The sequence below is a fragment of the Kogia breviceps genome, chromosome 12 (genome assembly GCF_026419965.1).
Source record: "Kogia breviceps isolate mKogBre1 chromosome 12, mKogBre1 haplotype 1, whole genome shotgun sequence".
Taxonomy (NCBI): domain Eukaryota; kingdom Metazoa; phylum Chordata; class Mammalia; order Artiodactyla; family Physeteridae; genus Kogia; species Kogia breviceps.
The window spans coordinates 79,428,409-79,450,489 of record NC_081321.1 but is presented as its reverse complement, the minus strand read 5'-3'; the positions used below and the strand labels follow the sequence as shown (position 1 = coordinate 79,450,489).

The 22,081-nt window shown below is 39.4% G+C and overlaps 1 protein-coding gene across 2 annotated transcripts in view; it reads right to left on the bottom strand.

Moving 5' to 3' along the window:
- The window catches only part of CFAP54 (cilia and flagella associated protein 54), a 281,143-nt gene that overhangs the window by 235,125 nt on the left and 23,937 nt on the right, over window positions 1–22,081 (bottom strand). For both annotated transcript variants that reach the window (XM_059082492.2, XM_059082493.2), the window contains exons 6-14: window positions 17,483–17,626; window positions 15,805–15,918; window positions 15,580–15,681; window positions 10,551–10,749; window positions 8,331–8,512; window positions 8,090–8,246; window positions 6,736–6,821; window positions 3,267–3,401; window positions 2,055–2,205 (exon numbers count right to left, since the gene is read on the bottom strand). In XM_059082492.2, the coding sequence (XP_058938475.1) occupies window positions 2,055–2,205; window positions 3,267–3,401; window positions 6,736–6,821; window positions 8,090–8,246; window positions 8,331–8,512; window positions 10,551–10,749; window positions 15,580–15,681; window positions 15,805–15,918; window positions 17,483–17,626 (1,270 nt within the window). The remainder of the gene's footprint in view (window positions 1–2,054; window positions 2,206–3,266; window positions 3,402–6,735; window positions 6,822–8,089; window positions 8,247–8,330; window positions 8,513–10,550; window positions 10,750–15,579; window positions 15,682–15,804; window positions 15,919–17,482; window positions 17,627–22,081) is intronic.

Here is a 22,081-nt window from a genome sequence, read left to right as displayed (position 1 = left end):
AAAAAAAATAAAATACTGGCAAGAATACTTTTTGAAAATGTATCACTTGAATACAAGCAATCTGGTAGATCTGATTACCAGGTAGAGAACCAAGTTAATCAACACCACAAGGATAGAAACAGCCAAATCCAGCATGTGGGAAATCCTACAGGAGGATAATTCAATTTCTTCGGGAGTAAGGAGAGGGGGAACTGCTACAGGTTACAGAGAGAGACTTAAAGAGACACATAAGAAAATAAAATTGTGTGGGACTGTTTGGATCCTGATGGGAACAAACCAACTTAAGACATTTTTAATACAATCAGGGACATAGGAATTTCTTGCTTATTCTGTAAGGTGTAATAACAGTAACATGGTGGTTTTATAAAAAGAAAAAAAAAACCTTATCTGATAGATAGACCAACACACAACACATACACACACAACACATACACGTGTATATGCTGAGGTATTTGCTGGTGAAATGACATGATGTCTGCTTTAAAACACTCCGGGAAAAAAGAACGTGTTGTCAGGAGAGATGAAATAAGATTAACAAAATATTCCTAATTCTTGGTACTGGATGATGCATAGTCAGTGACTTATTTCACCTCTCTATATTTGAAATTCTACATAATACAAGTTTTTAAAAAGGGAAAAGCATTTTAAGACAGGATGTGTCAAAAACATGACTTCAAGCCACTGAAAGTGTTAGGTAGCCAGAGACCTCTAACCAGTGGTCCTCAAGTTTTGACGTGTATCAAAACCTCCTGGTAAGCTAATGAGGACTAGGAAGGTCCAGGCTAGTTGAAGTATGATAAGCCTGGGCCTTGTATTTTTTTTTTTTTTTTTTTTTTTTTTGCGGTACGCAGGCCTCTCACTGTTGTGGCCGTTCCCGTTGCAGAGCACAGGCTCTGGACGCGCAGGCTCAGCGGCCACGGCTCACGGGCCCAGCCGCTCCGCGGCATGTGGGATCTTCCCGGACCGGGGCACGAACCCACGTCCCCCGCATCGGCAGGCGGATTCTCAACCACTGCGCCACCAGGGAAGCCCCTGGGCCTTGTATTTTTAACAAGTTCCCGAGTGATACTGATACCGATCAAAGTTTGAGAACTATGGCTGTCAAATTCCATCTGCAAAGCTGCACTCAACAACCAAGAATGGGCAGAGCCAGATTAGCAAATCCCTGGGAAAACATTACAATAATTATTACCAAATCCCTCACACGTCATACACACTCTGTAAATGGGGTGAAATAGGAAGTAGACACCCACATGTCTCCTCCACCTCATTTTCTATATGGGAGTTACCTAATGAAACAGATAATTCAGGGGTTCAACCACAGGCAGGAGAAAGAATGAGAGCAGACCAATCCTCTGAGAGAAGGCACCTCCTGGAAGGAGAACAGAATAATGGCAGGGAGGGGTTGGGACAGGGAGAGGAGGAGGATGAGTGGGAAATGGGGGCAAACAGAGGAAGAAGATAAGAAGAAAGGGAAAAGAAGAGAGGCAACAGAATAAATGAAGAAAGAAGGAGAATTTTCAAAGGAGGGAATCAGAAGAGAGACTTAAAAAGGAGACAAAAGGTAGAAGGACATGGATCCATTCAACTAACATTCATCTGAGCTCCTCCTCTGTGTCAGGCAATGTGCTGGTACCAAGAATAAAACGGTGACCTGAACACTCTCTCTTCCTTCATGAAGCATCACTCTAGTGGGAAATGGAAGGGGAGGGAGTAGGATAAAAGGGAGGAGAGAAAAGAAAAAAGGAAGAATGGGGGAGGGAGAGAGACAGGGGTAGGTGGACATGAGGAACGGAGAAGGGAAGCATCTGAGTGAAGACAAGACACAAAGAGTTTCATCTGCCACTGAACCACAGAGCACATGACCTTTTTTTAACATCAACTTGGTCGAACCTATATTATTTCTATCTTTGATTATAAATCATCACTGAAGCACAATACTGAAATGCCTAGTTTCCATTAACAGATGTTAACCAGTAGTATGATTTGTACTTATATATTCATATGTATGTATATATATTAATGACCTCATATTTCTTCATTCAATATTTTACCTAGACATTTTTTAACTTTTCTTCCTGGGTTTCCTAAAGACTCCAATATTTCACTTAATCGTAATGCGACCTCTGCCACCACCACAACATCAATGTCTTCCATTTTATAGCAATGAATTATTTCATTTATCTGCCACAGAAGATAAACCCACTAAAAAGAGAAAATACACAGTATAATCAATTGAAAGTAACTACATTGTAGAAAGAGTCACATTTTGTAAAACTTAGTACTTCCTTGAAATCACCATCTTCTAATCATATGGAATACTACACAGGTACTCCTCCTTATTAGTTGATCTTAATTATAAGTAATATAAAGATCAATAATCCTAATAAGATGATATTTAATGATCCATCTGTTGATATAAATTCACAAAGATTTACTTAAGCTTATAGTCTGCATATCTATAGCCATAATGGAAAATTTATCATACAGTTTATATATATATATATATATATATATATATATACACATCAGTGAAGATTATCTGTATCTTCAAAATTCTCATTCTCCCTTCAAAAAGCAGCGGTTAAGATCACTATCAAAGGCATCCAAAATAGTGAGGGAGAAGCGGGTGTTTCAAGTTCCATGCTGGGTGCCTTGGAAGCTGTCTTTCATGTCTATAACCCCAAAGCTTAGCACATAAAATTAGCCATCACAGTTTGGGAGCTAAAATGAGAAAACAACATTTATGCACCCACATCATTAGTTTATTAAACTATATGATAAAATCATGCCCATGCAACCTTATGTAGCTAATCTTAGGAGGCCTCAGAATCATAGAAGACTGTGTTATTGTTAAAATATTCTCTCCTAAGTTTCCAGGTTATAACATTCACCTGTTCAACTTTCTCCTTTCCAAAGGAGCTCAAAAATATACTATTGATATTATTACCAAAAAAACTGAAATGCTTTACTTGTATTTTCTATTACTAACCTTCTTAATGAATATATCCAAGTTCATATAACCTTAAACATACTGTATTTACTCCTCCCTTAAAAACCTGAAACACCTCCCTGCTTCCCAAAATTAAATTGGGGCAGAAGTGCAGGGAATACACTTAAAGGAAAGGCTCACTCACCACTACATTTAAAAAATAGTATTGATAATTATGCAGGTGGGTAAATAGGGAAAATTTAGGTTTGAAATGTGCATCACAAATTAAATTAGCAATAACAAAAAGCATATGAAGAGAAACAAAAAGGAATACTTTATTAGTACTGATTTTCTGGGTGAATTTTGCATAGTCATTTCTGGACACATTGACCCGCTGAATTCCTACTTTGCACTTCTGCCATAGGAACATTATCACGTCCACAATGATTTCTTTATCAGGCTGAGCATTCTGAAAACAAAAGTGGTAAAGTAAATTGATAAGAACAGCAAGATATAGAGATATAGGTATACAACATTTAATGTGTGCCAGGCAACATTCTCAGAGCTTTATACTTACTGCAGTGAACTGAATGTTTGTGTCAACTCAAAATTCTTATGTTGAATTCCTAACTCCCAAAGCAATGGTATTAGGAGGTGCCTTTAGGAGGCAACTGGTATGAGGATGGGGCCCTCATGAATGAGAATAGTGCCCTTATAAAAGGGACCCCAGAAAGAGAGTGAGAGACACCTTTCTGCCAAGTGAAGACACAGCAAGAAGACAGCCATTTATGAACCAGGAGGCAGATGACACCTTGATTTCTCAGCCTCCAGAACTGTGAGAAATAAATGTTGTGTAAGCCAACCAGTCTAGGGTATCTTTGTTATAGAAGCTCGAATAGACTAAGACATATACCAGGTCATTTAATCCACATAACAACCTATGAAGTGAGTACTATTACTATCATCCCCACTTTACAGATGAGCAAACTGAAGCACAACAAGATGAAGTGGTTTTTCCTAAGATAAAATGAAAGAAAGTAGCAGAGCCAGGATTCAAACCCAAGCAGTCTAGCTCTAGAGACCTCACTTTTAACTGCTCTAGGCTACTTGACCTCTCTAAAAAGAACAGTTCCAAATACTTTTAGGCAAGTTATGTAAACCTACCAGTTTCATCCAGATTTGAAGTGTGTATATACTTCTTTCTTTTTAAAATTTCTGTATTAAAATAATAAAGAAGGGACTTCCATGGTGGCGCAGTGGTTAAGAATCCACCTGCCAAGGCAGGGGACACGATTCAATCCCTGGTCCAGGAAGATCCTACATACCGTGGAGCAACTAAGCCCGTGCGCCACAACTACTGAGCCTGAGCTCTAGAGCCCATGTGCCACAGCTACTGAGCCCTCATGCCACAACTACTGAAGCCTGCGCACCTAGAGCCTGTGCTCTGCAATGAGAAGCCACTGCAATAAGAAGCCTGCGCACCGCAATGAAGAGTAGCCCCCACTCACCGCAACTAGAGAAAGCCCGTGTGCGGCAACAAAGACCCAACACAGCCAAAAAGAAAGGAAGGAAGGGAGGGAGGGAGGGAGGAAGGAAGGAAGGAAGAATAAATAATGGAGAGGTGGAGAAACTAGTAAGGGGAGAGGGAATAGGGAGCTGGGAAAGTTTATGGACAAAAAGAAAAGAGAGACATGAAGGAACTAAACTGAACATCACATTGGATATCAATAGATGACCCAAATCAAATATATCTCCTCTCAGTTCAGTTACTTTGGCTCTTTCCAAAAGGAAAATAAAGTTATTCACTGTATATGAACTAGAAAGATAATGAGTTTATGATTAAAATATATCAAATCTCGAGCTCCTTTGGGACAGCTCTAAGACTTATTTCACATATGTGGTACTTAGTACAGTACTTGGGAACATAACAGAGCTCAAGAAATGTTTACTGAATTGAACTAAACTAAGATACACATGGTTTTTTAAAAAGCAGAAAGATGAAAATTTCATGCACTTTTCAGCCTTGATTGGAATTTTTTGGTTTGGTTTGCCCACTATAATAAGTATATTTGCTATCAAATACCTTCCTTTCAAAAATTAAATACCTGTCACAGGTTATAACAAACTAATAAATGAAGGAATAGAAAATATTATAACAGTGGAACTTCTCAAGTCCCTTACTGTGTTTCACTTGCCTGAACAATAGTTAATATAATGCTCTATAACTGTGGTTTTCAAACATTTTTTTTATAACCGTAAAACCAAATTTTCAAAGGAAATTCCCTCAGAATCTCAAAAACTAATAGGAACAGCTTAGGGTGTTACAACCTAAAGCTGGCTCCTGCGGAGCCTCAGAGAAGTTCTGGGGGGGGGGGGGGTCCCTGGAATTCAGTTTAAAACCAGTGCTGTGCTTAAATATCCATACCCACAAATCATCATTTCTAAATACTGGCCATTGTGTGCTAAGTGACTCCAAATAATAACCAGGCTTTGTACTCGGGGACTGGAAAGCAATATTTTAAGAATATTAACTCTCACTAAAACCACTGCTTCATTTCCTTCATCATTAAAAATATAGCTAACCTCCTCAGTGCTTTCTGTCCACCTAGAGGGCTGGGATAGGGAGGGTGGGAGAGAGAAGCAAGAGGGAGGAGATATGGGGATGTACGTATATGTATAGCTGATTCACTTTGTTATACAGCAGAAACTAACACACCATTGTAAAGCAATTATACTCCAATAAAGATGTTAAAAAATGCAAGAAAGAAGAAAAACTATATGTATATACAAGAAAAAAATTAGAAAATCATGTTAGAGAAAACAGATGTTAGAACGAGTCTTAAGTTTAAGAATAAATCTGGCAAAAAAAAGAAAAAGAAATATAGCTAGCCTTGGAATTTCCCAAGAAGGAAGAGACTGACGCCCAAAATGATGACAATAGTAAAAACAGATTTAAAATTACAAGTCAGGGTATAAATCGATCTCTTCTAATGATTAAACAATACAGAATTTCAGCAAGGTGAAATTCCTGTGGGGTTTTTTTTTGCCTTTTTTTTTTAACATCTTTATTGGAGTATAATTCCTTTACAATGGTGTCTTAGTTTCTGCTTTACAACAAAGTGAATCAGTTATACATATACACATGTTCCCACATCTCTTCCATCTTGCGTCTCCCTCCCTCCCACCCTCCCTTTCCCACCCCTCTAGGTGGTCACAAAGCACCGAGTTGATCTCCCTGTGCTATGCGGCTGCTTCCCACTATTTATTCTACATTTGGTAGTGTACATATGTCCATGCCACTCTCTCACTTTGTCACAGCCTATCCTTCCCCCTCCCTACATCCTCAAATCCATCTGTATATCTTCTTTGGAGAAATGTCTATTTAGGTCTTCTGCCCATTTTTGGATTGGGCTGTTTGTTTTTTTGACATTGAGCTGCATGAGCTGCTTGTAGATTTTGGAGATTAATCCTTTGTCAGTTGCTTCATTTGAAACTATTTTCTCCCATTCTGAGGGTTGTCTTTTGGTCTTGTTTATGGTTTCCTTTGCTGTGCAAAAGTTTTTAAGTTTCATTAGGTCCCATTTGTTTATTTTTGTTTTTATTTCCATTTCTCTAGGAGGTGGGTCAAAAAGGATCTTGCTGTGATTTATGTCATAGAGTGTTCTGCCCATGTTTTCCTCTAAGAGTTTGATTTTTTTTTAATTTATTTTTTTTATGAGAGTTTGATTTTTAAATCTGGCTTTAAATTAAGTAAAAGAGCCTCCTTTGACACTATTACAAATTATCCAAAATAGCTTTTTCACCTGTGGAGAGCCACAGACACAGGAATGCAAGGTTGCCGCCAAATGGAAAATGTCTTCTGAATGTCCACAAGTCTTCACAGAAGTATCTCAATTTATAAAATACAGGAAAATGAAACAAAAAATCTTGTTACAAAATTTCAAATAGAAAAGGCATAGAAACACAGAAATTCTACAAAAGTGACATAAATGATATCTGGGTAAATAGTATATCAATAAGACACTTTAAATGCTTCTTTCTGTGAGAAAACTAATCTAAGTAGGCTCTAATTCAATTAAAATGGACTGTTAAGATTTTCATTAATGTGCAATCTGTATGCCAACTATGTCCATAATGGAATTGAGAAGGTTTATAATATTAAAACATATAGGGCAGTTGAAATAAAAATAACAACGGTATCTATTCAGAAACCATTAGAAGAAAAAAAAAAAGCATCGTTACTTGGTACAAATTATTGACCACAATTTAGCAGCTATTCAATGCCTTATGAATATGATAAAACATAAAAGTATAGGATTAAATAATTCTCTAAAAAACAGAGGCTGCAGATTTTCAGTTGTATACACAATGACTTTTAAGACGTAAAATGGGGGCTTCTCTGGTGGCACAGTGGTTGAGAATCTGCCTGCTAATGCAGGGGACACGGGTTCGAGCCCTGGTCTGGGAGGATCCCACATGCCACGGAGCAACTAGGCCCGTAAGCCACAACTACTGAGCCTGCGCATCTGGAGCCTGTGCTCCGCAACGAGAGGCCACGATAGCGAGAGGCCCGCGCACCACGATGAAGAGTGGCCCCCGCTCGCCACAACTAGAGAAAGCCCTTGCACAGAAACGAAGACCCAACACAGCCAAAAATAAATTAATTAATAAACTCCTACCCCCAACATCTTCTTTAAAAAAAAAAAAAGACATAAAATGTTTTAGAATGGAAAACTCTGCATGCTGGAAACAGAGAGGAGACCACCAAACCTTCCCTTACCAAAGTGAACTGATAGATTTGATTTGCTGCCCTGCTGGCCTCTCACTGATAAGGTAGCAGCTAAGTAGAGCCTCATTCTTCTACTCAAAACCATGACTCAAAATAAAATCCAGCATCCTTCCAAGGCCTAGGAATCTGCAAGACCAGGCACCCAGCTATCTCCCTGAGCTCACCTCCTACCGCATTCTCAAATGCCAGCACCACCACTAGCGCACTCCAGCCACACATGCCTCCTTGCTATTCCTTCAACAGTCAAGCACACTCTCAGGGCCTTTGCACTTCCTGCTCCCTCCGCCCTGAACGTTCTTTCTCTCACCTCACCTGTAGAGAGCACATAAAGTCATCTTAATTTTTCAAAAATGCAAATAAATACTCACCATAAAGAGCAATTTTTTTAACATAAACTTGACCTCCTTTGTAGTTTTCGAGGGGAAAGATCAAACCTTTGTTTCTCTTAACGTTGATTAAAGGTTCTATTGCAATAAGAAGAATTAAATCTTTCTCTGCTTTCTTTGACTCTGGATCATCCTGCCTCTAAGAAAAGTATATCCCATGATTAATTATTTCAGTGTCATGTTAATAAAATAAAAACAAAGTTAACTATTTTGCACATATTACCTTGAGAAAATCAATCAGCTGCCCAGCTGCAGATTCAAATAAACTCCATTCCTCGTAAGTAAAAGCTAGTTTTATAAATTTCACGGCAGCATCCACAGAAATAACATTTTTCCTTCTTATAATAAGCTCCAGAAGAGAAGATTTTGGAAAATCAAGCATGCCATCTGCACTGGCATTTGACACTAGAAAAGGAAAGAGAGGGGTTTGAATGTCATTTGTGCAAAGAAATATTTACTAAATATTAAATGTCAGACACTGCCAGGCTAGGTAAACAACGGAAAAGATGCAAACACAACGCCTGCCTTCACAGAGCTCGTGCGTAGGTGGGGGCAACAAGGAATCTTAGGGGGCAAATACCTTGGTGCTGTGTGGACAGGTAAGAAAGGCATCTGACAGAGGTTTGGAGTAGGAGGTCGGTCAGGGAAGGCCACCCCAGAGGGAGGAACATGGAATCTCAAAAAGAGAAGATTAGCAAGAGTTGACTAGTGAAACAGACAGCTAGATATTACAGACTGGGGGCTCGGAAAAGAGATCTCAGATAGGGATATAGCTTTAGAGTCTCATTACATATCCATAGTAAATGCGCAACAGATGGCTGCCTAGGACAGAGCATCAAGGAACCCCAGCAAGTAAGAGAAGGGCCACGGGAGCAAAGCCTGCAAGGGAGAGCGTTTAGAGAGGAAAGGAGTAGTCAACAGCAACAAACACTACAGAGAGCAAAGGGAAGAAAAACACTGACTTTCACATTGAACAATAAGGAGGTTGTCCCTGACACTCTCTGTCCATGACAGAAGACCACCAAGTACAAGCCGGAAGGAAAGAATTTGGGACAGTGAAAACAGACAACTCCTTCAATAAATCTGACTCTAACAAGAGGAAGAAATACAGGGGAGGAAGCTGGATAGGGATGAAGGGCAGTTTGCAGAGATTAGAACCAAAGACCTAAAGAGGAGAAGAAGGAACATTCCTTCCACTTTAATGACAGACAGTGGATGAAGGTACATTTTCAGGTGTGGGTGAAGGAAGTCAAGGGAATTCTCCTCTGAGATCTCGTATCTTCCTTGTGAGGAAAAGATGAGCCCAAACTGCGGCACAGAGGATCCTTGCCCTCAGATGGGTGCACACGTGCACACACACACGCACATCCTAAGCTCACTTAGATGATCATGATGATGTTATAAACAATTTTATGAAAATTTTAAAATATAGATAAAATGAAAGTACTATTTACCAAACAGAAGATTTTTTTTAATGAAAAGAAATTCTAAATCATTTTATATCTATGGAAGAAATGTAATCCATAGTTAAAAACATTTCCACAAAGAGAATTCCAGGTCCAAATGCCTTCACCAGCAAATTCAAAGATTTGAGAAGAAATAACACAAATCTGACACAAACTCCTCCAGATAATAGAAAAAGAGGGCAGAACTCTCAACTCTTATTATGAGGCCAACATGACCTTGAGAGCAAAACCCAAAAAGGATATTATAAGAAAGGAAATCTCTCTCATGAACAGAGAAGCAGAAATATTAAACACTAGCAACAAAATCAAGCAATATATCAAAAGGATAATCCTCACTGCCAGATTGTTTATTCAAAAAATATGGAGTAATTAAAAATTAGATAAGCAATCAATGTAATGTACCACATTAATAGAAATAAAAGACAAATCCATTCGATTAACTCAATAAATCTCAATAAACCCATAAAAAAGGTTTTGATAAAATTCAACAACTATTCAGGATTAAAAACAAAGAAAACTCTTAGCAAACCAAGAATAAAAGAAACTTCATTAATCTCAAACAGGGTATCTAAAAATATCCTTCAGCAAATATCAAAATTAATGATAAAATACTGAAAGCCTTCCCTCTGAGATCATAAATGAGACAAAGATATCTGCTATCACCACTTCCATCCCATGTTTTACTGGAGAGCCTATCTAGTGCAAAGTAAGTCAAGAAATGCAAGAAAGAAGAAATCAAAAGGTTAAGAATTGGAAAGAAACATGATTGTCATTATTCACAGATAATATGATTGTATATATAAAAAATCCAAAAGAAAATCTACGAATACATTATCTGAATTATCCATTGAGTCTAGCAAGGTTGCTGAATTCAAGATCAATAAAAATCGGTATCAGTTTCTTAGGTATGGACTACCGCACTAAAATTTTTGTTATTCATGTTCTTCCATAAAATATTATTTTAACAGCATATTTACTTAGTAAAAGTTCTTTTCCTGCTATAAACAGTTCTGAGACGACATCATGAACTTCTACTTCATCTGTAACAACAGGTCCAGTTTGTAGTGTTCGCCGATTTGAGTCAGAGAGAGCCTCCAAGACAGCCAGAAACTGGGATGCAGTGCTATCAAACATCTCATCCAACAACCGTTCTGTGACAGTACGTGGCCACGGCAACTGGAATTAAAAAAAAAATACAGCTCACTTTTTTAAAGTTCCGCAATGTTTGATAGTATAAGGCGAAGACAAGTAAGGCGTGCTTCATTAACGCTAAAAGAGAGAGTGGTTGGTCTGTTGATGAGCGATGGCTGCTTTTACGGTTTCCATTTTTTGAGGTGTCACTCCAGGCTTTATTAAAGTTTATGTCATGCTGCCATTACATCAAAAACGTTGCCATCTCTTTATATGTTTGTGTTTCCAAAGCAGCCTAAAAGGGCTGTTCATTAATAAATGGCAGCATCAGTCTCTATATGGTTTGTGGTACCTCCATGACAGCCTTTAGGAACTGATACTCAAACTTTGGTTGCCTCAAAATCTCTCAGGAGCTCTTTTTATTTTTTTTTTTTTTATTTATTTGTTTATTTATTTATTTATTTTGTGGTACGCGGGCCTCTCACTGTTGTGGCCTCTCCCGTTGCAGAGCACAGGCTCCGGACGTGCAGGCTCAGTGACCATGGCTCACGGGCCCAGCCGCTCCGCAGCATGTGGGATCTTCCCGGACCGGGGCACGAACCCGTGTCCCCTGCATCAGCAGGCGGATTCTCAACCACTGCGCCACCAGGGAAGCCCTCAGGAGCTCTTTTTAGATTCACAGACCAAATCTCCAGAGATTCAGTTGAGTCTGAGTGGGACATTTTTAGTAAACACTGGAGGAAATTCTAATGCAGAAGATCCCCAAACCCAAATTTGAAACACTATTTTATAGTATAAATAACAGGTCTTATGGTAGCTAACTCTAAAGAAGAGTTGACCAGCTGTATACAAGTAAGCCAGAGCCAGTTAGAGCCACGTGCGAATCCCTAGCCACTATGCTTTGTGTCGGCCCAGATTTCACCCCAAGCAGGTGGCCTGCCTCCACACTTTAGTCTTCTCTCTGACAAATGACCTGTTCTCTGTACTTAGATTACCAGGAAACAACAAAGGTAGCTCCAGCTGGCTTTTCTTGAATCCATGTCCAGTTAGAGGATATCCATATTTCCCACAATTTCCTTGCTCCATTCCTCTTCCTGGGGCAAAGTCATAAAGCCAGAAAAGCAAAAGCAGGGATAAAGCTGCTTTGGACTATTTTTCCCCCAAACAAAAACTTCCCTGCTTATTAGCTTCTATGTGCTTTCAACCCTTAGATTAACTGATATGTTAAAAACCTCAGTAAAGCTTAAGCTTCATGCCCTGCCCTCTCTTGCTTTACAAACAGACGTCAGGGTTTCTTCTAAGATGTTTGCTATGGGTTAAAACAGAGCTTAAAAAAATTATATTTAGGGGCTTCCCTGGTGGCGCAGTGGTTGAGAATCCGCCTGCCAATGCAGGGGACAGGGGTTCGTGCCCCGGTCCGGGAAGATCCCACATGCTGCGGAGCGGCTGGGCCCGTGAGCCATGGCTGCTGGGCCTGCGTGTCCGGAGCCTGTGCTCCGCAGCGGGAGAGGCCGCAGCGGTGGGGGGCCCGTGTACCGCAAAAAAAAAAAAAGTTAAAAAAAAATTTAAAAAAATAAAAAAACACTTGATTGTCAAGCATGACAAGCAAAACATTAATCTCTATAAAAACAATAAGCCTGGTGGTGGAATGAATTGGGAGTCTGGGATTGACATGTATACACTAATATGTATAAAATAGATAACTAATAAGAACCTGCTGTATAAAAAAATAAAATTCAAAAAACAAAACTGTAGGCAAAATGAAAAAAAAATGAGCCTATTCAAATACATTTTAAAAACTAAAATCTCTAGTGGATAAATGGTCAAAGCTGTAAAGGATAATTCACCTGAAAAGAAAATATAAAGAGTAAACACAAATAGAAGGGAAAGTTGGATCAAAATAATAAAGTTAAAACAAGATACTTTATGAAAACTGAATTATTTTTTAAATTAAGAAATAATATAATAATATCAAAATGATAATAGCTTGTGGTGAAACTGGTACATGTGGGTTGTCACCTTTGAGTACTTGTTTCGGAAATTAATTTGGCAATATATATCAAGAGAAATAAAAGTGTTTGTAACATTATTCAAATTCTATACCTTGAATTTTACCCATAGGAAATAAAAGAAAGAAAAAATAATATACCTGAAGATGTTGATTACAGCAATATTTATAACAGCAAAGAATGGGAAAACAACTAAAATACTAGTAATAAAAAGTATTAGACAAATCCTGGTACATGTACTGCATAGGGTATACTAAACCATCTTTTAAATTGTCAAGATGGATGAGAAGCTGAATGATATAACCCATGCAGTCAGTTCCAACCCTCAACACCATGGCTTCCATGACATCGGTGCCATAATATGCATTATGTTAATTCCCCAACATAATACATCCACCCATTCAAGCTCAGTTTCTCACTGTCTCACTGTCCACCAAAAGTCATTGCTTACTTTTGCTTCCAAGCTATGTTCATGATCTTGTCCTTTACTTAGAATGTTTTCCCCCTTCTCCCTGTCTAATCAAATCCCACTTGTTATTCCAAAGCCATTCAAAAAAGAATTTCAGGGCTTCCCTGGCACAGTGGTTAGGAACCTGCCTGCCAACACAGGGAACATGGGTTTGACCCCTGGTCCAGGAAGATCCCACATGCTGCAGAGCAGCCAAGCCTGTGCGCCACAACTACTGAGCCTGCGCTCTGGAGCCCACGAGCCACAACTACTGAACCTGTGCACCACAACTACTGAGGCCTGCGCGCCTGCAGCCCGTGCTCGCTCCGCAACAAGAGAAGCCACTGCAGTGAGAAGTCCGTGCACTGCAATGAAGAGTAGCCCCTGCTCGCCACAGCTAGAGAAAGCCCGCGTGCAGCAATGAAGACCCAACACAGCCAAAAATAAATTAATTTAATTAATTAATTAATTTAAAAAGAACTTTGACTTCATCTTTTCTATGTGCCAATACTATTGAACCACAGTAGGCCTTCGATACATGGCTACTGAATGAATGAATGAAAAATAGTAATAGCTCATACAGCTGAAGACCTACAACGTGCCAGGAACATTCTAAGGGCTTTACATGTAACTCATTTAATCACCACCATTATTTCCTTCTTAATTCTTAACACAAGCTATAATTTACTTATGTATTATGTAATTTCTCCACCAGAAGGTAACCTCTACATATCTTGTTCACAGAGCAAGTACTTTAAAAATATTTATTGAATGAATCACTAAATGGTCAATCATTAGAAGTCTGGATTAGCAGTCCTATAAAACAATCCTTTGAAAGTCAAAATGATTCACTGTGAGTTAACAACTGTCCTATCAACTGTCCTATGAACTCAGAAATTTTCTGTAAAATAGATTTAATGCACACTGAAATACTTTTTTTGTAGAAACAGTAAAACGATTTCATAAATTTAAAGCAGAACATTCTGCAAAATATGCCTCCTGCTCTCTAACAAACACTATAGCATTACTACTTAACAATACCAGATGCAGGCTATTCAACAGATCATCCAAGGAATTATCTATAATTTGGCAAGCTACCACCCCCACCAATTACACACCACTGGTCAGTAAGGGATATGATTTAAAAGAAGGTACGAACTACATGCCTGGGATCAGTACTCAATTTATCTCAGAAACACTAAGTAGCAATAGAAAGCTACCATCTCCAAATAATATTTGTATTTAAATATGATTTATTTAAGAGAATTCCTCTCAAATATTATAAGAAGAAATGAGGAAAGAGAACAGCAGTCAATGGAGTAGTTAAAATACACTGGGCTAGAGACCTGGGTTCTGGTTGCAGTGCTGCCAGCAGCTGGCTTAAATGCTCTGGGCTTTATTTTCCCCGTCTGTAATAGAAAACAACTGAACCAAATGATTTCTAAAATTCCTTCCAGGTCCTGAGATTCTACTACTCTTCTGTCAGAAAGTGCTCATCTTCCCCCCCCCCCACTTTCATTTTCAGTCCCAAAGAAGCTCATAAAAGAGAGTTTACAACTGTCTAGAATGGTCAGGGAACACTTCAAAGAAATAACAGAGCTGGGACTTCAGGAACACTGAGATTCAGAATGGCCAGGGGGAAGACAGTGAGAGAAGGAAAAAGGCAGAGGATCCCACAGGCATATCTATGTCCCACTCCTCTCCCTGGGAGCCCTTAGGGCTGTTGGCCAAACACACCTGTGGCCAAGAGGGGCCATGTGAGGAGTTCTGACCATGTTAGAAAGGAGGCTGCTGTCACTCCCACGCTGAGCATCACTGCCTGTGTGAGGTCCTCCGGAGCTCCCTTAGGTGCCCTCTGGCAGAACGACACGGCAATTTTCCAAACGAAGACTGCTCCTCAACCTGGCCCTGAGCATCGCTCATGAGCAGAGCTCCTGATAACTATAATAATGTTTGACTCCAGTGGGAAATAAATTGTTTTAAGCCACTGAGACATGGGGGTTGTTTGCTGCTCCAGTATAACCTACACCCTAAACACTCCCAAAGGTGAAACCAGAAGCTGATAAGAAAAGGTGCCTCCACCTCTTCTCCATCCTCAATGCCTTTGAAGCTGACACCAAGTGGTCAAAAGGCCTCTGCAGCACCACTCAGAAGCCTATGCATTTGAACCTTTCCCAGGCTCTTTGGGTTCTTGGGCTTTAATGTCACAAAACTGGGATTGTGCGAAGGTACAAAAGCTTGGAGATAGGGATGAAGCAAGGCCGTGTCCAAATCGGGAAGGCATTCTTCTGTTTGCCACTGGTGCAGGGATTAGGGGGCAGGATTTAATACTTAGTGTCTAGGCTTAAAAGACAGAGAGGTATAACACAAACGCACTGCAAAAGGAGTCTAAAACAGAGAAGACGTTCTGAGACTTACAGTTTGTGCTTCCCTTAGGTTAACTCTTATCTTTGGTGTAAAGAAACTTTTGTTTTTTCTTCTAGATTCGAATACTCCCCTTTTGAAGATCATGACTGCCATCTGCCTCAAAAAGAAGAATTATATGTGAAGTAACAGTGGGATGCACTTCTCAACTACTAATATTAAGTACTTAATCATTTGTAGAGTACAGTAAATTTCTTTTATTTCATGAAATTTTTATACCTTTATCGTGGCCTCTCTATAATATCCTCTGGATTCTTCCTGTGATTGTGAGGAACTCATTAATTCCAGTTGCCTTAACTCATCAATTTTAGCCAAAGCACGCCGAGCAAATGCCTACATGCAATTAAAATAAATTTAAGTCATAATAAGTTAAGAGTATAGTGATTAAAAATGTATCAAGACAGTATGTTTTATTCTCCCAGACATTTGATTTAATTGCTGAATTAAACTCTAGGCTGATGCTGATTCTTTAGAACATGGTAGCTGTCCTGTCAATCATTTCCGAGAAGCACCACTAATTTCTGTAAATCTAAAGTTAATAAAATGTCGGATATCTAACCTTATGAATTAATTTAAAAAGTAAGGAAAGTCAAATTCTGGGCTAAACAGCAGCTTCATATAGATGATCACTTCTCTGGCATTGTACGCACGTATGTATGCGCGCACACACACACACACACACACACACACCCCTCCTCAGTGCTCTTCTCAAATTCTAACCTTTCTACCAAAACAAGCTGTATTATCTATTCAATTGTTCACACTGTCCACTAAATTGTGAGGTCCTTAAAGGGTCTTATTCATTTTTGGATTTCCAGTACCCAACATATAGGAAGTATTTATTAATATCTGAGGAAAGGAAGCAGGCTAGCTTATTTAATCACTTCACCATTATTATAATTCTTTAGCAATAACAGCAAAACAAGTTCAATTCATGCAATTTATTTTACTAGTTCTTTGAAGTACTTTATTTATAATTTATTATTTTTCATGAAGATGCTTCTAGAACACAATAGTAACATAAAGGGTTACATTTTCCAATAAGAAAAAATTCCAATAGGAATCAAATGGTCAAAACTACGCAAGCATTTCAATCCCTGATAAATTTAATAGCTATAGAAACATGCCACCACTAGTGCACTAAAACTAACTATGCATTTATGGTGAGTAGTTTCTAGAATGTATCCTAGGCTAGAAAAAGTATCCCGCAAGGGCTGTATTAAGCTGTTCTCCTGCTGAAATCCAACCCACCCTGTACTCACCAAGCTATGCACACTGGTGCAGGGATAGGTTCACCCAAAGGAAAGGGTGCCTGTTTCTAATTCTCACCAAGACCCCATCCACTGACAAGCCAAGTACCACATATCATAACGAGAGTGGCTGTTTTCATCTGCACAGAGGTGTGGCATAGACCAATAGAAGCCCCAACCAGTTAAGTTATAGTTCAAATATTCAATCAAAAATATATATAGGAAAAGAGGAAAAATAAGAAATAGAGTATACTAACTAAATGGTGGGAGGAAGCAGAGAAAAGCAAGACAAATGGATGGTAGGTGGCATGGAACACAGTAACTAAACAGGGAAAGAAAGTAGCCTGCATACAAGAATACGATAAGGAAGGGAAGATGTCAGAGATCTGATTCAGAAAAGGAGTAAAGACGGTAGAAGCGAATAGAGAATAAAGGGGGAAACAGGAGGTGAAGCGAGAGACCAACAGAATGGAGAAGTCAAGCAAATTTCTGCAAATAAAGCCTGGGACTTTTGTCTTTGCTTCACTGCAATTCTTTGGGTTTTGTCTGTTTACTTGTTTGTTTTCCTGCCGCTCATCTAAAGAAAAAAATGCTGACTATGTTGTAGTTTTAAATATTGGCATCCTCAGAGTTAAAAAGTAGCGTACCTCTCCGTGAATACCAGCCTGGCAGTCATAGTAGCATTGGCAGACAGCGGTGTAAAGAGTAGCTCTCCACGTCAAGTACTTGACGGACAGAAGCGGGACCGAGGATTCCATACATACACTGGCCCACAGCAGATATTCCAAGGCCTGAGACAGAAAAAGGGCACAATAGAATGTCTTTTCATTTTAAGCTAATAATGCCGATTTTCATTTAATATTATCGAATTATGAGTGGTGAGCCCAAGCTGCTGACTACTTAAACTAAAAATACCACAAATAATGAGTCAATTAAAAAAACAAGCATTTACAAGTAAAAGAATAATTTCAAGAACTCAGACTCTCAAGTTAGCCATTTTAGAATGTCTTCCTTCTTAGCTCCTAAAATCCTATGAACTCAGCTTAGTTTTATTAACATTTATCAAGTGTCAACAGTAGTCTAGGAGCTAATTCCACCAATGCAATTGTTATTAGCTGGTCTCAAACCAATGTATTATTCTGAAAATAAACGGGCATAACAGGGTAGGGAAAAACAGAAAAGGCTGACAATCCAGGGCCTGTGATACTTAGTAGAAATGGTCCAGGATTAGAATCAAAAAGACCAGGGCTTCAGTTCCAATTTTAACACCTAGTATCTATGTCATTTTACTTCTCCAGACCTCAATTTTCTCACCTATAAAATGGATATTTTAGCACATCACTGCAGTACTGTTATGGGAAGGAGATAATGTACATGACATACTAGGATGATTTTGACTCAATGTAAGCCACACATAAATAATGCCTATTACCAGTGTAATTATTCTGAAGGTACGAACTGAAACAAAATTTTGGGGAAGGGTCACCATTGTTATTGGCCCATCTGTTGGAATATATGTAAAAGCCTCTTGTGCTATTCCATCTACTGTTAAAGAACTTTTCCCGACAATCCCAGTGATAATCCTTTTTGGACATATTTTTCCCATAAAGCCCTGGGAAAAACTATTTGATGATATGTATTCTGCAGTTACACTTTGTCAGTATTTTCCTTTCTTTGAAAATATTCTAGGAACTTCCCTGATGGCACAGTGGTTAAGAATCCGCCTTCCAATGCAGGGGACACGAGTTTGATCCCTGGTCTGGGAAGATCCCACATGCTGCGGAGCAACTAAGCCCATGTGCCATAACTACTGAAGTCTGTGTTCTAGAGCCCATGAGCCACAACTACTGAGCCCACATGCTGCAACTACTGAAGCCTATGCACCTATGCTCCACAACAAGAGAGAAACCACCACAAATGAGAAGCCCGCGCACCGCAACAAAGAGTAGCTCCCGCTTGCCACAACTAGAGAAAGCCTGCGTGCAGTAACAAAGACCCAATGCAGCCAAAAATATATATATTCTAAAACCTCAAAGGGTAGCCAGGACACGGAAGCAACTTAAATGTCCATCAACAGAGGAATGGATAAAGAAGATGTGGTACATATATACAACAGAATATTAGTCAGCCATAAAAAAGAACAAAATAATGCCATTTGCTGCAACATGGATGCACCTAGAGATTGTCATACTGAGTGAAGTAAGTCAGACACAGAAGACAAATATAATATGATATAGCTTATCTGTGGAACCTTTTAAAAAAGGTGTATAAATGAAATGAACTTATTTACAAAACAGAAGTCGAGTCATGAATGTAGAAAACAAAATTATGGTCAACAGTGGATAAGCGGGGGAGGGATAAATTGGGAGATTGGGATTGACACATACACACTACTATTTATAAAATAGATAACTAATAAGAACTTGCTGTAGAGCCTACTCAATACTCTGTAATGGCCTATATGGGAAAAGAATCTAAAAAAAAAAAGAGTGGATATACATATATGTGTAACTTATTCACTTTGCTGTATACCTGAAACTAACACAACATAGTAAATCAACTATACTCCAATAAAAATTTTTAAAAAGTAAAATTTCAGGGCTTCCCTGGTGGCGCAGTGGTTGGGAGTCTGCCTGCCGATGCAGGGGACGCTGGTTCGTGCCCCGGTCCGGGAGGATCCCGCGTGCCGCGGAGCGGCTGGGCCCGTGAGCCATGGCGACTGGGCCTGCGCGTCTGGAGCCTGTGCTCCGCAACGGGAGAGGCCACAGCAGTGAGAGGCCCGCATACCGAAAAAAATAACAATAATAAAATAAAAATAAATAAATAAATAAAATTTCAAATGGTAAATGGACTGTATTGCCCTTCACTTGATTGACTATTAGAAGAAATTTGGTCTCTGCTCCACATATTGCTATTAGAACTATTACCAGGATGGAAATAAGAATCTATGAGCAAAGTATCTCAGAATATCAAATTCTAAATTCTACTCATGGAAATATCAGCCTTAACGAAGCAGTCTCCCAGGACTATTGGGATACTTCCTCACTTGTCTCCTTATCTTCTTAAATACCCTGCTTCCTCCTGCATCTTCCTTACTCCATCAGAGTTATCCTTCTAAAATGCATATTGAGTTGTCACTCTTGTGTTTTAAACATTCAATGGTTCCTTACTGCCTATATAACAAAGTTCAAACCCTTTATAGGGCATTTATTTTTTTTAACATCTTTATTGGAGTATAATTGCTGTACAACGGTGTGTGAGTTTCTGCTGTATAACAAAGTGAATCAGCTATACATGTACATATATCCCCATATCTCCTCCCTCTTGCGTCTCCCTCCCACCCTCCCTATCCCACCCCTCTAGGTGGTCACAAAGCACCGAGCTGATCTCCCTGTGCTATGCAGTTGCTTCCTTTATAGGGCATTTAAACACCCTTCACAACCTAGTCCCTGCCTTCCCCCACCCCACCCCCATTACTCTTGACCTTGCATAGTACACTTAAAGCTGGTCCAAAGTACTTTCCATTCCACAAAACATCTTAATGGTGCAAATATGCATCTCTGCTCACTCTGTTGTTCTCTCCTTCCCCATAAGACTGAGCTGAAACTCTACCTCCACTATTAGCAGTGGTACGTGGATAGTTAAACTCCATGAGCCTCAGGTTCTTTGTCTGCAAAATAGGTATACCAGTAACTGTTTTATAGGGTTGTTTTCATTAATACATGCTAAGTGCTTAGAACACAGTAAACACATACTAAGCATTCACTTTGCTAATGACAATGAAGACGAAGAGGAGGAAGGGGGAGCATGGGGAAGACAGAGGAACAGGAGGAGGAGATGGTGGAGGAAGGGCAGGGGAAAAAGAGCTATAGCTGTGAAGAGCACTCTTCTAACATCCCTAAAGAGAAATGACCTTTGCTTCAACTCTCTCCTGTAATTGTGCTGTATGTATATACATGTGTATCTATACACTGTATATAATTTACATAGATTCTTACATACACATATATGTCACATCCAATTGCATTAATATGCTCCTGTGTGTGATTCCAAAACCTTCCTCTGATCTCTATGAAAATAAGAACAGTGCCTTTTTTGTTATTATATCCCCAGCACCTAGAGCCGTGCCAGGTACCTAGAAGATATTCCCAAGTGCTATTAAATGAATTCACTGAACAACCCTAAAGTCAGCAGAAACAACCAAGGGAGAGTTAACAAGTAGTCGAGATTCTCAAGAAAATAATGATAATAAATTTGGACAACAGAAAAAAGCTCCTCTTCCAATAACAAATTCAGCCTTCAGTAACTGAGGAAATAATTAAGGAAAAATAAGTCCATAGTAGTCAAACCCAATGTGAAAAGGCAAATCATCAAAAAGGAGCTTCACATGTATAAAGCAAACCCATTAGACTGACAAAGCATTTAACAGTTAAAAACAGATGAAACACTGGTAACATTCAGACCCTATTACCATTTCTGGAGCCCTCAAAGACAATGTGTATAACATGCGTGCAAGCCGCTCAGCGGATATTTAAAAGAAAAAAGAAGCCTGAAAAGCCAGAATTCTCCACCGTCTGGTCAATTTTGAGTCCAGAGGAAAGGGGGCTGTTGGAAGCAGAGCCGGGTTTGAGACACAGACTTGTAATACCCTTTGCTATCCGCTGGGAATGTAAGCTCATCCCACTAGAATGCAAGTTCAGCTTAGGAAAGGGCCCTGTCTGTCTTGTTCACCACTGTATCCCCAGCCCCCAGAATTTTATCTGGCCTGTAGTAAACATGCAACAAATCTTTGCTGACTGACTGACTGACCTTCATTGAAAAGTTTCAGTTCATGATGCTAAACATGGACCTACTTCAGGTAATCACAGGATCAAAGGGTTGAAAATCTATCTAATTTCATCCCCTCCCCAACATCACCAGCACCACCACCTGATGTCCCACACCTTCCCCACCCATGACTTCTCACCTCCAGTAACAAGGAACATGCCACGTGGCATAAGAAGACAATTCTAAAACATGAAGTTCTTTAATCTGAAATGCAATCCACCTTGATATACCTCTGGTGCATTCATCCTAGTTATGCCTTCTGGAACAGCACAAGACCACTCAAAACTCAACTTGCAAATCACCGCCTTCCACGAATCTGAAAGCACCTATGCAGCCTGCCCTCTCCCCCAGCTCTCTCTCCAGGATAAAGATCCCCAAGGATCTTTATGCAGTCCCCAGGACTGCACTTCCCTTTCCCA